The sequence below is a fragment of the Puntigrus tetrazona genome, chromosome 15 (assembly GCF_018831695.1).
Source record: "Puntigrus tetrazona isolate hp1 chromosome 15, ASM1883169v1, whole genome shotgun sequence".
Taxonomy (NCBI): domain Eukaryota; kingdom Metazoa; phylum Chordata; class Actinopteri; order Cypriniformes; family Cyprinidae; genus Puntigrus; species Puntigrus tetrazona.
The window spans coordinates 19,168,447-19,183,022 of NC_056713.1; the positions used below are offsets into that span (position 1 = coordinate 19,168,447).

At 36.0% G+C, this 14,576-nt stretch overlaps 1 protein-coding gene and 1 long non-coding RNA gene across 3 annotated transcripts in view; one reads left to right on the forward strand and one right to left on the reverse strand.

The window, feature by feature from the left end:
* Positions 1-73: 73 nt before the first annotated feature.
* Positions 74-8,968, reverse strand: LOC122359432. 2 transcript variants are annotated; one of them, XR_006252701.1, is made up of 6 exons: positions 8,518-8,968; positions 3,422-3,582; positions 3,215-3,272; positions 1,863-2,184; positions 563-920; positions 74-458 (listed from the first exon to the last, which is right to left on the reverse strand). It is a non-coding gene; the product is annotated as an uncharacterized LOC122359432 (long non-coding RNA). The 2 variants fall into 2 exon arrangements; XR_006252700.1 differs by having other exon boundaries at positions 74-920.
* Positions 2,078-14,576, forward strand: part of sesn3 (sestrin 3) — a 13,283-nt gene continuing 784 nt past the window's right edge. The window contains exons 1-10 of the mRNA XM_043259728.1: positions 2,078-2,209; positions 8,981-9,046; positions 9,745-9,939; positions 10,023-10,205; positions 10,409-10,657; positions 11,311-11,443; positions 11,801-11,919; positions 12,006-12,196; positions 12,974-13,118; positions 13,575-14,576. The exon at positions 13,575-14,576 is cut by the window's right edge and continues 784 nt beyond it. Coding sequence (XP_043115663.1) covers positions 2,156-2,209; positions 8,981-9,046; positions 9,745-9,939; positions 10,023-10,205; positions 10,409-10,657; positions 11,311-11,443; positions 11,801-11,919; positions 12,006-12,196; positions 12,974-13,118; positions 13,575-13,661 — 1,422 coding nt within the window. The 5' untranslated portion in view covers positions 2,078-2,155 and the 3' untranslated portion in view covers positions 13,662-14,576. The remainder of the gene's footprint in view (positions 2,210-8,980; positions 9,047-9,744; positions 9,940-10,022; positions 10,206-10,408; positions 10,658-11,310; positions 11,444-11,800; positions 11,920-12,005; positions 12,197-12,973; positions 13,119-13,574) is intronic.

Here is a 14,576-nt window from a genome sequence, read left to right on the forward strand (position 1 = left end):
GTTATTTTGTTTTCTTTTAGCTAAATTTAAATAAAAATATAAATAAATAAAAATAAAACGTACTTAATAAAACTGAACCAAAATAGAATCATCAAGGAATATATAGACATATTTAAAAAAAGAAAAAAAAAAAAAGTCTCTTAAACTAACTAATAATAAAATGAAAATAGAAAAAGTATAATACTATTATAGCATTTAATTCATATTAAAGAAACACTGAAGGTTTCTGCAGATTTATCTGTGAACAGGTGTTGGGGTTGTAAAATGTGTGCAAAATCCACTGACATGATTTCTAAGTATGTTGCATAAAACTAGATTGTCTCAGGAAGTTCACACCAGCACCATTTAGCCATTGCTAGGATACAGCATTGTGACCTCATGGCTGACCAGCCAGCACTCTGATTGGCCGATTCCCTCTCTCCCGATGACATCATGTTGTTGCCGGGTGAAATTGAACTCTGGTGGCAGGGAAGAGAAAAAACAAATTGTCAGTTTGGGATTCTTTTTCAACCAAGATCCATACGGATTTTCTCGGCTTAAGGGTTTAATGTTTAAGGATCACCCTGGAATTTGCTGACTAAATGCCGGAGAGCTGCTAACATGTCCTGTATGTTGTCCCGTCACGTTCTTAGGAGAAACTCCTTAACTGAAGGCACAAAAGTTGAGTGACATTTTGCAATCTATTTGAACAACAGAACATCGCAGCATGAACAAGTTTATGTAGGCCGGCATTCATTTCATCTGAACTCTTCAACATCAGTCTGAGATCATAGGAATGTTTTTAGTAGCACCCCGTGGGCCGGCTTCGTGAACCCATGGACCAAAATCCTGCGGGGGTTTGGCTCCTGTCCACACCGTCTGATGGTCATTCCGCTCAGTCAGCAATTCCCAGCTCTATTCAAGGCTCCTGTTTGCATGCACTGTAAAAACAAAACAATCGACGAGTCGAAACAATGATGGTTTGAACAGCCATGCTTGTTTTTCCTAGAAAATAAAGCAGTAAATGCATAACCAGAGAGAGTAAATAGGTTTTAGAAGCCGTTTAGGAAAAATATAGAGATAGTGAAATCTAATCAGACGTCTTGGTGCAATACGCTGTTTTATTAGAGGTTATATGAGCCATTGACCTCAGCACAGACATTTCATTGGGAGCTGTTAAGTCATAAAACATTCACCTCCTGTCTGCATATAAGAACCGAAAAGTTTAACACTATACATTAAAAATTATACAAGGTCCTTCACAGAAAGTCTTACATTTTTTGATATGTAAGTGGGAGGAACATGTCTGGACAAAAGAAAAAACTTGAAGGGGGGAGTGGCTCTGAGATACCACTGAATACCACTTAGAAGAATGATTCTTTTAGCGAATCGGACTGTTCAATGAACCGATTCTTCTGAGTCGCCTATTAAATTGTTTCCGTACGATTTCTTATTTAATTTTAAATTGTCTAGTTAGCCAATACTGAGCCCTTTTGAACAAAATAACAATTAATTTGTGATATATTTGGGACGTTTATATATATAAAACCACGTGATAGGTCTAAAAAAGTGATTGTTTGTTGCTGAAAAGTAACTATGGTTTAACCATAAATTAAACAAATAAACAAAAACATAGTCGCTAGTACTGTTGTGTTACAAATGGTAAATAATACGCCAAAAAAAAACATTACTAAACTTTTACTACGATAAAAACCATAGAATTTTTTCTAAGGGAGGTTGCATTTCGAACCTATCCACAGAATTTTATAGCTAAATTAAAGGCTTATGAATTATTTGTGTTATAATAGAAAGCAGTAATATGATTAATTAGCTATGTTAATATCAATCATTCTCGATACTGTTAACAATATTTCTAGGCCTACCCTGAACGAAGTCATCAGTTGAGTGATTCACGATTCGGTTCAGATGAGCGATTCATTCGGGAGTCGGATAGAAAGAGGCCAGCTGAGGGGGCGTGTAGCGCACGTTCATGTTGAAGTTGGACACTTGGAGAGCTTTGCGCACTGCGAAGGGAGACACGAAGGGATACGGAGGAGTCTGCAGTCCTCCTTCAGGTCTCGATCGTCCTTAAAGGAGCTGGCAGCGGACATGCCCAGACCAGTACACCGCCACTGAGACCGGGATTCAGCTCTTCGCCTGGTTTAAGCTTGCCAGAATGAACGGAACAGCAGACATCTGCAACCACTGTCGGAACATGATCAGAGAAAAGGTAACGTGTGTTTATGCATCCAGACAATTTTTCTGCATCAAGTTGGGGCTTATTTCAGTCACGCGTTTTTTAAATATGCACGTATTTGTACGTTTGGTCTGTGTATGGGCTGCGCGCACAGGTAGCCTAGGCTATGAAACATTAATGTATCTCAGGCGACACAGAGAGATTTATTTAGTCACCTATAATACTTTGTGTCTTCATACTAACTAATACACATTTGTATGTTACGTTTTAAAAAACTGCAGTATTATTTGGATTAATACATATTTCAACGGTGACTACACATATATAGATATCTGTATGCATCTATCTATCTATTTATACAAATAGATGCAATATCCTCAATATAACCTCCTTTGCAAAAAAAAAATATATATATATATATATATATATATATATATATATATATATATATATATATATATATATATAATAAAAAAAAAAAATGTTATCTATCTAATAGGTTTAATAGTTTAACAAACATTTAATCACTCTTTGATTGCATCAGAGGTTGACTAACTTAGTGACCTACTCATGTCATTTAAAATCCTGCTATCATCCCTCTCTCTTTTCTTTGGCTCGAAGATGTTATTTTTAGCTGTCATTAATCATGTTGAACACATGTGACCTACTTCTGCTCTGCACATCTTCTTTTCACATACACCCTGCCAAAAGTTGCCGTAAATCAAACTGGACTTTAATACTGAAACACGAGCTGGCATTTATCAGATCGAACTGTTGGCTGAAGGCTTGCAAGCTCTTTGTTTGATCTTCATGTCTGTAACAACAGCCGGGGGCAAATACTGCAAGTTATCCTGTGGCTGTATGCAAACCTGCATTTTGAGTGCCTCGCACAATATGTGTGTACGTGTTTGGATAAAGCCTGTTATATGAGAATGATTTGGGGGATTTGTGGTCAGTTTGTCCCGTCAGCAGGGTTCTTTATTACTCATTTCACTGGTTGAAATAATTCTCATCAGCATGTAGCTAGTCTTTTCTCACCTGTTCCTCTCCCTAGTTGGAATCATCCAGTTCAAGCTCTTCTCTGTTTTGCCTTGACCTGCAGAAAAAACATGCTATAATTATGTCAAATTATTTGCAATTAGAACACAAAGAACATTTCATTCTCTAGTTTTTCTACCACTCATGCATTGGTGCATTAAAGGAATATTTCACCTAAAAAATGAAACATATTATTGTTACACTTACTGTTGACAAAATGAGCATCTTTTTTTTTGTAGTTGCAGTTCCTTGAGGTTTACGAATTATAAATGGAGAAGAAATTCAGTTTGATGTTTCCGTTAAACCCCAAGGTGCATCCCCATTGCATACTTATGCTGTAAGTCTATGCTGTTTCGTAGTATAGTGTTCTAAAAATTCCAAAAAAAAAAAAAAATGTTAAATAAAGTGTGGAATGTTACCAATAGTTTAATGACACAGTGGAGGCTATCAAACTCTGATTAAGAATGACAAAGTAACCAAACATTAAATTCCTTCATTGTATAAAAGCACCACCACTTTGTGTGTTGGCGGGTTTTTGAACTTTGGCTACCACTTTTTTTTTTAACCAAATCTGAATTTAATTATCCAAGTAACACATACACCATGTTCACAGCCCGGCTAAACACCATGTGGCTTAATCTGCTCATTTAGCCATGTACCCAAACTCTTGCTATTGGTTGAGCAAGAAAGAGACTGGCATGGTAACAGATATGACAATGTGAATGTATTTGATCTTGGTAGAGTAGATCTGCTATTCTGCAGAATTGCTGCTGCTATTGTGGATTATTGCCAAAGCAAGTATAGTATAGTACATACGCCAATACAGTGCTGTGAGTTTTTAAGACATACTGCTGCTGCACAAATAGCATATATGATAGCCTGAAGCAGATCTATGCAGGTGGATCTGGGGAGGAGGGGGGTTTCAGAGGAACTCCGAAAGCATGCTACAAACCGCTAGTGAATGTTAACTGTTTAAATTAGAGTAAGCTCGCTGGCTGCGTATGGAACATAAACCCAATCATATTGCGACAAGTAGTTTGATGCTGTGAATATCATCAGATTGCATTAACAACCCATCAGCCTGCGCCAGCTGGAGTTTCATGACAGAACTTGGCATCTACAATTTTCTGGGATATAAACCATTAAGGGCAAATTTATAGTCAATGAACAATAAACTAAGATAAGAGAACGTATTTTGACATAAAAAAAACTTTAGAAGCGATTCAATGCTCACACAGAGCAAAAATGTTCTTTGTTATAACCCGCTCCCACAACACCTGTGTTGGTTCATTTTTTATTCCTGTTTGCCGTCACATGCTTCAGTGGAAAAGCAACAATGGCTCTACTGTGGAATTTGAACGGCAACAAAACTGTGACTTGCTTCAACTCAACCGGTTTTGTATTTCAACGTTTTCTCGCCATAAAGAGAGACTGATAGAAGCCCCATGTAAACTGTGCTGCTGAGTTTTGCTGATTCAGCAGCTGACACACTTCCTGTTCCTCCAGCTGCCGTGTGCACTGGCGTGACATAATTGACCAATGAATCGCACTGCCCCATTACCACATAGTGACCCGTCAGGAACAGCATCAGTGCCTGTACGCCGAGTAGTCGTGTTTGACCAGAGATCTGTGGGTAGGCTTTGCCATGAGAACTACAAATACTCCAAACCACTAATTGAGTGAGGACGCAAGAGGACGCACATTTGCCACGGTGCCACCAGGCACCTGATCAAGCAAAACTAAAACCTGTGCATTCTGCCAGTGTTGCATAATCTTTTATGAGTTTAATGGCATCATTCAAGGGCCACAGACTTTGACGTAATCAAGTGATCAACAGGGGGAGGATCCTCATGAGGAAACAGTAATGCTGTTGTGTAAGAAAATTATAATAATACATTTGAGATTGTATTTAAATGCTGTTTTGAAATCTTTTTGAAAAAATGTTCATCTTTGACAATCTCATACCATCTGTTCTACAGTCATGACTGATAATAAATTATTTTATGTATGAATTATTTTAGTATTTTTTTTAATCCTTTTTAGTTTTCATTTGAGTTTAGGTTAAATTTTAGTAATTTTTAAACTAGTTTTTTTTTTTAAATAAATATTTCTAGTTTCGATTCATACAGTATTTATTTCAGTTTATGTTCTAGTAATTTTAGTACTTAAAACGTTGTTGCCAAGGCAAGTTTCTTTTTTTTTAACTTTATGTTTTTCGCAAACAATTTATATTTATTTTTATAATTTATTTCAGAGTAATTCCCCTTTTTTAAATTGCTTAATTGGTTTATTGTAAAACACATTCTGAGTGCCTTGCTGTGAAAATTTGAACAATAATACCCGTCTTAATAAAAATTGAATTTATCCTTATCCACGAAGAACTCAAAAGAGTAATCCCTAGTAAACTGTTCCATAATAATGCTCTCTCATTACATCCCATTAAAAATCTTCACTGGAGATCAAACCTAATCCTAATCCTCACTGTTCACATATCTGGATAAAGACTCATTAGTGGTCGAGTGTGCCAGAATGTTATATCACACAACTCCCTTTCTCTCTCTCTCTCTCTCTCTCTCTCTGACCCTTCCTCTTTCATATTTTATCCATGTAGTCATTTTCAGTCTCATTTTCAGAGAGATAGAAATCTTTCGATCTCTCTTTCGTCAAACTTGACTAAACAGACTCATTTGTTAAAAACTGAGCACAAAGTGGACTTATGTAAGTACTGTATAAGTGTGTATTTGTTCTACTCCTACCTTTGCTGTCATGGAGACAAATATTCTGCACTTTCCCCCAGAATGTAAGACACGATCAGCCCCCGACAAACCCAGTTTTTCACCCTCTTTGTTTCTTTAAAACGCACTTACACTCCTCAGCTCTTTGACTGGAGGCAGAATGCCAGGTCCTGGAGGGGAAGGAAGCGTATAGCGTTCCTGGACAGACATTTAGAATCAAAAGCTTGACTGGGCAAAAGCAAAGTGCTGGAACAATAGCATCCTTTAGTACATAAAACCAGACGTGTCTAAAGGCGAGAGTACTGTTCAGACACCTCTGCAGTAATCCAGAGTCCGTTTGAGCATTGAGAACAGATTTAAAAAGATCAAGGAGTGGCTGTTCAAGGATTAAAACCACAACCTTGACTTTTATGAAATTGCCTGTACATACAGTCCAAGCATATAAACCACCCATATAAAAATTAACAGCGTTAAACAAATGAAAGATTTTTTTGGGGTGGTAACTTCTTTGTAAGTATGAAACAAGCAGTTAAAACCATGAAATTATATTTATAATACTTTGCTTATTGCAGTATTTGCTTGGCAAAAGTGGCAACACTGTGGGAAGCTTTCCCCCAAAATATATTTAATAAAAAAAAAGCCTTTGTAAGGCCTCAAGCTTTTAAATGAACAGTAAAACTTCTAATTTATTTGACTTTATGAAGCAGAAAATTTTGTTCTGAGGAAAAAAAAGTCAGAAGTGTGAAATAAAAAGTTGTAATCACATACAGATTCCATACAGATCAAGAGTTTAAAACAGAAAAACTGAAAAAAGAATTTTATTGTAAAACATACTCTAATAATCTTTAAAAAGTTTTTTTTCGATATTATTCAGTATTTTTATGTATATTTGCATGCATAGATTAAGATTTATTCATATGTATGGATAATGTTTTTTTTGTTATTTTTATTAATTGTGTTTAAAAGAACCATCTTTATATCTGGACGCTGTCCCAGACTATTTGAGGAAGACGCTGCTTCTATCTATGGACACTCATGCTGCTGTCATGACAACAGAATTGTTACCATGGTTCCGCAGAATGACAGTCTCAAGCATTATCAGTGCTGATACTATGCCGTGTTTTGATTGGCCGGGAGCGGTGATGCGTTTTCAAGGTGCAGGTCACAGTGGTCATAGTACCTTGTCAATGTTTCCGTGTGTGTCAAACAAGTCTGGACGGCAAATCATTGCAGCCTCATTGCAAATACACACAGACTTTACACACGTTAAACATAGAGAACAAACTAAACCGATTCAATTAGTCTTGCATATCCTGTTGTTCTCCCTCTGTATTATCCATATCTCTTCTCTCTTGCCTTTTGTTTGACTTTGATTATGCAACAGGGCATCTTGGGATGAATAGTACTTTACAAAAATACACTCACACAAGAAGTTAAACACTCGTATAACAGATATGCAGTCAAAAGATTAATGGCATTCAAAATAAACTATTTTTTCATTATATTTGTATGCCTACTGTATGTATGTATATATATATATATATATATATATATATATATATATATATATATATATATATATATATATTACATGCATACACATTTACATTATATTCTTATATTTTGTTATATAAAAATATATTTAATATATAACATATTTTTCTTAAATATATACATGTATGTGTTTATATTTATATATACATAATAAATATAGACAGCACACACATATACATACATAATGTAAACCAAAACGTGTATTTTGGATGTGATTATACCTAATGGACAACTACCATTCACAGATTGGAGTCAATTAGATTTTTTTAAAATTCATTTAGTTTTAATTACGTCTTAATTTTGTTAGTTGGTTAATGCTGGAGGCCTTTCTATGTTTATTTTTTCTCCTCTGATCTCCCTCTGTTTGCTGCTTGTCCTCTTTATTTTTTGCAGTCTATCTGCTCTCTTTATTTTATTGGTAAAGTCTCGTTCTCTTTCTACAGAGCAGCGGATGTGAGAAACCAGCAAGCCTGAAACAAAACTCTCCTTGTCTTTGTATTGCTCAGTCTTTCCTTCCTCGATTTATGCATCCTTGGAAAAACTGCTCGACCGTGTGAATTAAAAAAAAAAAAAAAATCACATGTTTGGGAACCAGATTTAATTCTAAAACGTGTGTCTGGTTGTGCAGACCCTTATTAGTTCTATGTTAGTGTTTTATAAACAGCGCAGGTTTCCAATGAGGCTACAGAGTGAAGGCAAAACATCTCTGACCGCAAACACAACACCGTCTGTGTATTTGTGGTGGCTGGTGGTGGGAGGTGGGATATCCTGAGCAAACCCAAATCCTGAAGAGAAGGAAGGAAGGATAGATAAAGTGAAAGGGAGGGTGAGAATGACAGGGAGAGATATTTGGTGTGTTCAGGCCTCGGATCACTGATCTAAAGTGACCCTTACACCCTTGCTATTATAGTTAGAGCCAAATACACACACACACACACACACACACACACACACACACACACACACACACACACACACAGATAACACAAACACAGCTTTCGTGGAATTTCTTACCTTTCGCTGTAACAGGAACAACGAAGACTGGGAAGGACTTTTAGCACAAACCTCAGCAGGTAGACGCCAAATCGACCTGAAAATAAACGCTGTGCTCCTTAAAATATACATTAAACACACCATGAAGTAACTTCTGAATTTCCTTCACTCTATGTTTGTTAAAAATCGCTTAAAATAACGACTGCTTTCAAACAGGTTTCTCCTGCCGGCCATTATTGAATAAACAAGCCTCCATTGGTCGAATAAATCCCGCCCCCAAACTCACATCATTGGTTGAGCCACTGTTGCTGGGCGGAATCAAGCTACAGACGGCTTACTTGTATTTGTCCCTCCATATTAATTTGAAACTGGGAAAAGTATTATAAGTTAAATCACACACACATCAGTAAATGGACGTTTTATTTGAACGTGTTGTCAGGATGTTTTCTTTATATTCATCACAAATTTTCTTCTTGTTCCTCAGGAAAAAGGAATGAAGATGTCAAGACGTATATCAACAGGACCAAGCTCATTTATTCCAGAAAATGAGGTAATACTCAAGAAAACTCAAGAAAAATATATTCTCATCGTGTTAAAAACTGTGCTATATAAAACAGTATTTTTAATCCATCTGGATTCTTTGATGAATAAAATGTTATGCATGTTTAAAAAAATGGTTTGACATAAAAATCACTGGTAGTTTACGTTTTATTAATTTTTTGCAAAAAAAAAATTGAATTGTAGTGTATCTAGGAGTGCCATGTAAATACCACGTTATATTACTATAGTATTCTTTCAGTACCATAGTGTTTGTTTCACAATATTTCGTAAAAAACATTTCTCCCTTTATCTCTCACACATTCAATGAACTCAATGAGTTAACCCGACTTCATTGTTATCATTCATTCTCGGGTCAGTTGGTGTTCATTTCATCTTTGTTTTGAGTTCATCTGGTTCAGGAGATGATTTTCATTGAATCCAAGTTAAGCGTGCCGGGAGATCTAAGAAAGTGTGCTTAGCTTGTAAATTGAGTTATAGCATCTGTCCCGACTCTGCTGAATTAAGATGAACCTGAACTGAAGTTCACATCTTTCTTGGCTCTTAATTCATAGCATCGCATGTTAGTGCCTTCTCGCATTACAAAATTCTGCCCGACCGCCTTTAATTTATATTACCGTTTGACCACGGTACTTTCGTGTGTGAACGATGCCGTCTGTTCATGTCCTGATGTCTGATTCTCAACCTCAGATCATAGGAGGCATGCCTCTAAACGACTCCACAGTGATGTTCTTAGAGGAAGAGTTCAGCGGTCGTATGGACAACCTGACGCAGGTGATGGGGCTCCACCCACATTATCTGCAAGCCTTCCTGCGCTGTCACTACTATCTCTTAAGGATGGACGGCCCCCTACCACTCCACTATAGGCATTATATCGCTATAATGGTACAAACGCACGCAGAAACACTTTAAGGGTGGACTATTCAACTTGATTGATATCAACTTGAGTGATATTTTGTTTCTTCTAGGCTGCAGCACGGCATCAGTGTTCCACGCTGGTCTGTCAGCATGTGCAAGAGTTCGAGCAGATTGGCGTGTGTTCTGATTGGTTGAGAGGTCTGGAGTTCTGCCCACAACGACTTCGCAACCTCAACGAGATTAACAAGATCCTCGCGCACAGACCTTGGCTTATTACCAAGCAACACATACAGGTAACATACTAGCTTTCTTGTTTATTGCTCAATATACACTAGGGCTGCATGGTATATCGAATTAAATCACGATGGGACTCGATAGTCTGCTTTAGTTTCAATAGTCTGCTTTAAAGACTGCAGGACTCAATCTTCATAAATTATATATTTTTATAATTGTTTTTAAATCAGATATTAATGATATTACAATCTCTGTTTCTCAGGCTCTGGTGAAGACAGGAGAACACAGCTGGTCTCTGGCAGAGCTGGTTCATGCGGTCGTACTGTTGGCACATTTCCATGCCTTGGCTAGTTTCGTGTTTGGTAGCGGCGTCAACCCTGACCCTGAGGTCACAGAGGTCAACGGGGTCACGGATGAACTTCGCCCTCCAGCCATGGCAGGTTTATGCACCTGCCACCTAACAAACAGCAACCAAGCCAACGGGAACCCCCTGCGTAACCCTGACACTGGGGTAGGAAAACATTCATGTGTCCATGTGTGTTTTTTTTGTATTTTTACGTCCAGAAAACATGCTCAGATCGCATTTTACAACAAAGTAGAAAAATAAGAAAAATCTTTATACAAATCCCCCCATATATATATATATATGTAGGCAATTTTTTCTGAGCCAAAAATAAATATCACACATTTTTCCCTGATTTACTAAATTTACCCACTAAGATGTTATTCAGTTTAAATCTTGTCAGGCATGTTTACAACAAAAATCTATTTATAACACATTAAAAGATTAATTACTTTCTCCCCAGATACTTTTTGGTTAATTTTTGATTAATTTTTAAATATTTATATTTAAGTATTATTTTCTTAAATATATACATTTGTGTGTGCATATGTATATATATATATATATATATATATATATATATATATATATATAATATAAACAGTAAACTCTTATGTTATATAAACAAAAATATTTTGAAAACGATTAATCATGATTGTTTGACAGCACTCATTTTTTATCAAATTAAATTGGTGAGTTTTTAAATTTGCCAGTCACAATTTGTCAGTAATATTTTTTTACTCATTTAAAACAATAAAATGTGGTAGATATATATGTAGTAGTAGTATTTAATTCTTAACTCTTATTTTTCTTTACTTTAGAGTGAGCTGGAAGCTCTGATGGAGAGAATGAAACGATTGTTGGAGGAGAGAGAAGATGATGATGCCTCAGAGGAGGAGATGTTCACTCGCTTTGAGAAAGAAAAGAAAGAGAGTCTTCTAGTGGTGTCTGCAGGTATTACAACATTGATTCTTCTTTTTCACTTTTTCACATTCTAAAATTTCTAAATATATATCAGTTCAAACAGTACTACACTGTTTCCCTTTATCTCCGTGTTCTTCTCTCTCGCTTTCCAATGTTTTTTCCTCCAATTTTTCCTATTTAGATTGTGGTATTACGCTAAATTGTGATTTGATGGGATAAATGGCCAAAATATAAAAAGAAAAACTGCCCCTGCCTTTCACATAAGTCCTGTCAAACTAAGCATGATCAGTCGACGTGCTTTATTTGAACCATTCCTTGAAAACTAGAAAGGATCTAGCAAGTTAGCTTTCAGTGCGTGTATTAATATGTTGTGATTTTCATATGCAGGGTTCGATAAGGAAGTGGCGCCTTCTTCTCCCGTGGCTCGCTTTGTAGACGACCCTTCATTTGGATACCAAGACTTTGCACGACACGGAGAAGACAACCCACCCACTTTTAAAGCACAAGTACGACAAACGCCCTTCAAATACACGCTTACAGCATCTTTATTCTTTTCTACACTCTGTTCATTCTGTCTTTTTTCCTTCTGTAGGACTACACATGGGAGGATCATGGTTTCTCTCTGGTGAACAGGTTGTACTCTGACATCGGTCACCTATTGGATGATAAGTTCAGAACGGCGTGTGATCTCACCTATTACAACATGGCCAGTCACGAGGGGGTGGACACTAGCATGCTGCGCAGGGCTCTCTTCAACTACGTCCACTGTATGTATGGAATAAGGTACGTCTACGAGCACAGACTCGTCAAACTCTGCTAATGAGAAATAATTAGTCTGGACAAAAATAAACGTTGATGCTGCGTTGTCACACAGTAAATGAAAGGTCAAGTCAATCACATTTCATTCTGGGACACAGTATTACATGTGTTATTTTACTATTATTTATATACGTTTTATATACTATCATTTACATATGTCAGTTATCTTGTATTTTCATCATTTTAATTTTAGTTAAAATTTTTGTCATTTTGATTAACTTCCTTTTGTCATTTTTATTAGCTGTCTGGGTTTTTATTTCAATTTAGACTGTGTCTAAATCTGAAATAAAACTATAAAGATATATGATATATCTATGTGCCGTTTTCATTATAGTTGGTCTCTGCTATTCTTTAATATTCAGAACGATTTTTAGAACTATATCTTTAGTGTCCTTGATGTGAAAGGGACTTTAGACTTATTTATTTAAATATTATAATGTAATTATGTTTTAAAATTTCTATACTTTTTCTATACTTCAATGAAAGAACCATTTTTAGCAGTTTTATTTAACAATAACATCAATGGTGTGCTCTTTCGCATACGTAGAATTTGGTCAAATTTCATCTGGGTCTTTCATGCATATAATTACTGAACACTGCTGAAATATTAGTATGCGACTGTAGCACACAGTATGCATGCTTAGAGCGCCCCCTTGTGTACTAGCACGCCCAACCAAAGTTACTGAAAACCGGTCTTTCTTGCCTAATATTGAAATATGAACATTCACACTGTGTCTGCAGATATGACGATTATGACTACGGTGAGGTGAATCAGTTGTTGGAGCGCAGTCTGAAGGTTTACATTAAAACAGTGACGTGTTATCCAGAGAGAACCACGAGGCGCATGTACGAGAGCTACTGGCACCAGTTCAGACACTCCGAGAAGGTGGGTCATATTATCATATCAAATATAGATTTTTATCATTGCTGTCAAACAATTAATAGTGATTAATCGCAGCCAAAATAAGTTTTTGTTCACATAATGTATGTGCACTGTGTATATTATGTATATATAAATAAACACACGGTACATATTTTGAAAATATTTACATAAATATTTTAACGAATATGTAAATATTTATAAGCACTTTTTTCTTGAATATATACATTTGTGTATGTTTATATATACATAATATAAACTGTAAACTCATATTAAACTCATGTTATGTAAAAAAAGGTTTATTTTTTGACAGCACTATTTTTTATCGAATTTCTTACATTTAATTGTGATTTATAATTATTAGTATTTTTTATTCCGTAAAGAGCCATTGAAACAACAGAATAAATTAAGCATTAATTTTCCTCAAAATATACAGATTTTCTATTTTCTTTCTTTTTCCAGGTCCATGTGAATTTGCTTCTAATGGAGGCTCGAATGCAGGCAGAGCTGCTCTATGCTTTGAGAGCCATCACTCATTATATGACCTGACCAATCAGACGTCGCCATTTCTATGACTTGACCAATCAGACTTCATCTTATCGGTGACCTGACCAATCAAACCTCGCCCACCATATATAGGCATCATTAATATACCTAAAATCAACTAAAACTTATTTTTTGAATCACAAAGCTTGTACCTTTGCATATTGAATTATCATAATTGTGTCCAAAATCGTGTATACTCTTTCTTAAACTGTTCTGATTGGTAACTGAATGAAGGACACTGAATACGGAGTATAACCCCAACCTATCAAAATGGGACCTAATAGCGTGTTCAAATGAATAGTCAGTAAGAATTGTGGGTGGGCAGACTTGACTTTATCTTTAATTTTGTCAGGCGAATCCCAACATTAAAACACACATCCACGGACTTGACCTGATCAATCAGACGACATCATGACTTGACAAACCACGTTAACGTGCAATATTTCAGTTTTTCTCACTGAAGTTTCACTTACACTGTAAGCTGAAATACTGGAGAACTGAGTTCACATTTTCAAACAGGAAGTTGTCTTTTTTTTCTTTTTTTGCACATCTGAGAAGAACTGTACTGTTTTCGGAACAGAATACCATTTACCTTTTTTGTAATATTAATAACAGAATGTGAGACTCCTGTATGGAGCGAAAAAGTCTTTTCTTTCTTTTGTTAAATCCCTGTGCCTTTTTTTTCTTTTTACTCTTACTCGTTTCATGTTGAATGTATTTTTTTTTGCGGTTAGTTTCAAGGCTTTTTCAGATCAATTTGGTTTGGTTTAGTTGTTTACTTGGAAGCTTTTGTAGCATTATTACTGTACTATCAGTCCTTTACCATTTCCTTCGAGCCTCAGTGTTATACTTTAGATAGCAACATTCATTTTTCATATATGTTGTTGCAATAGCTCTACTAATCACATCTCATGACTT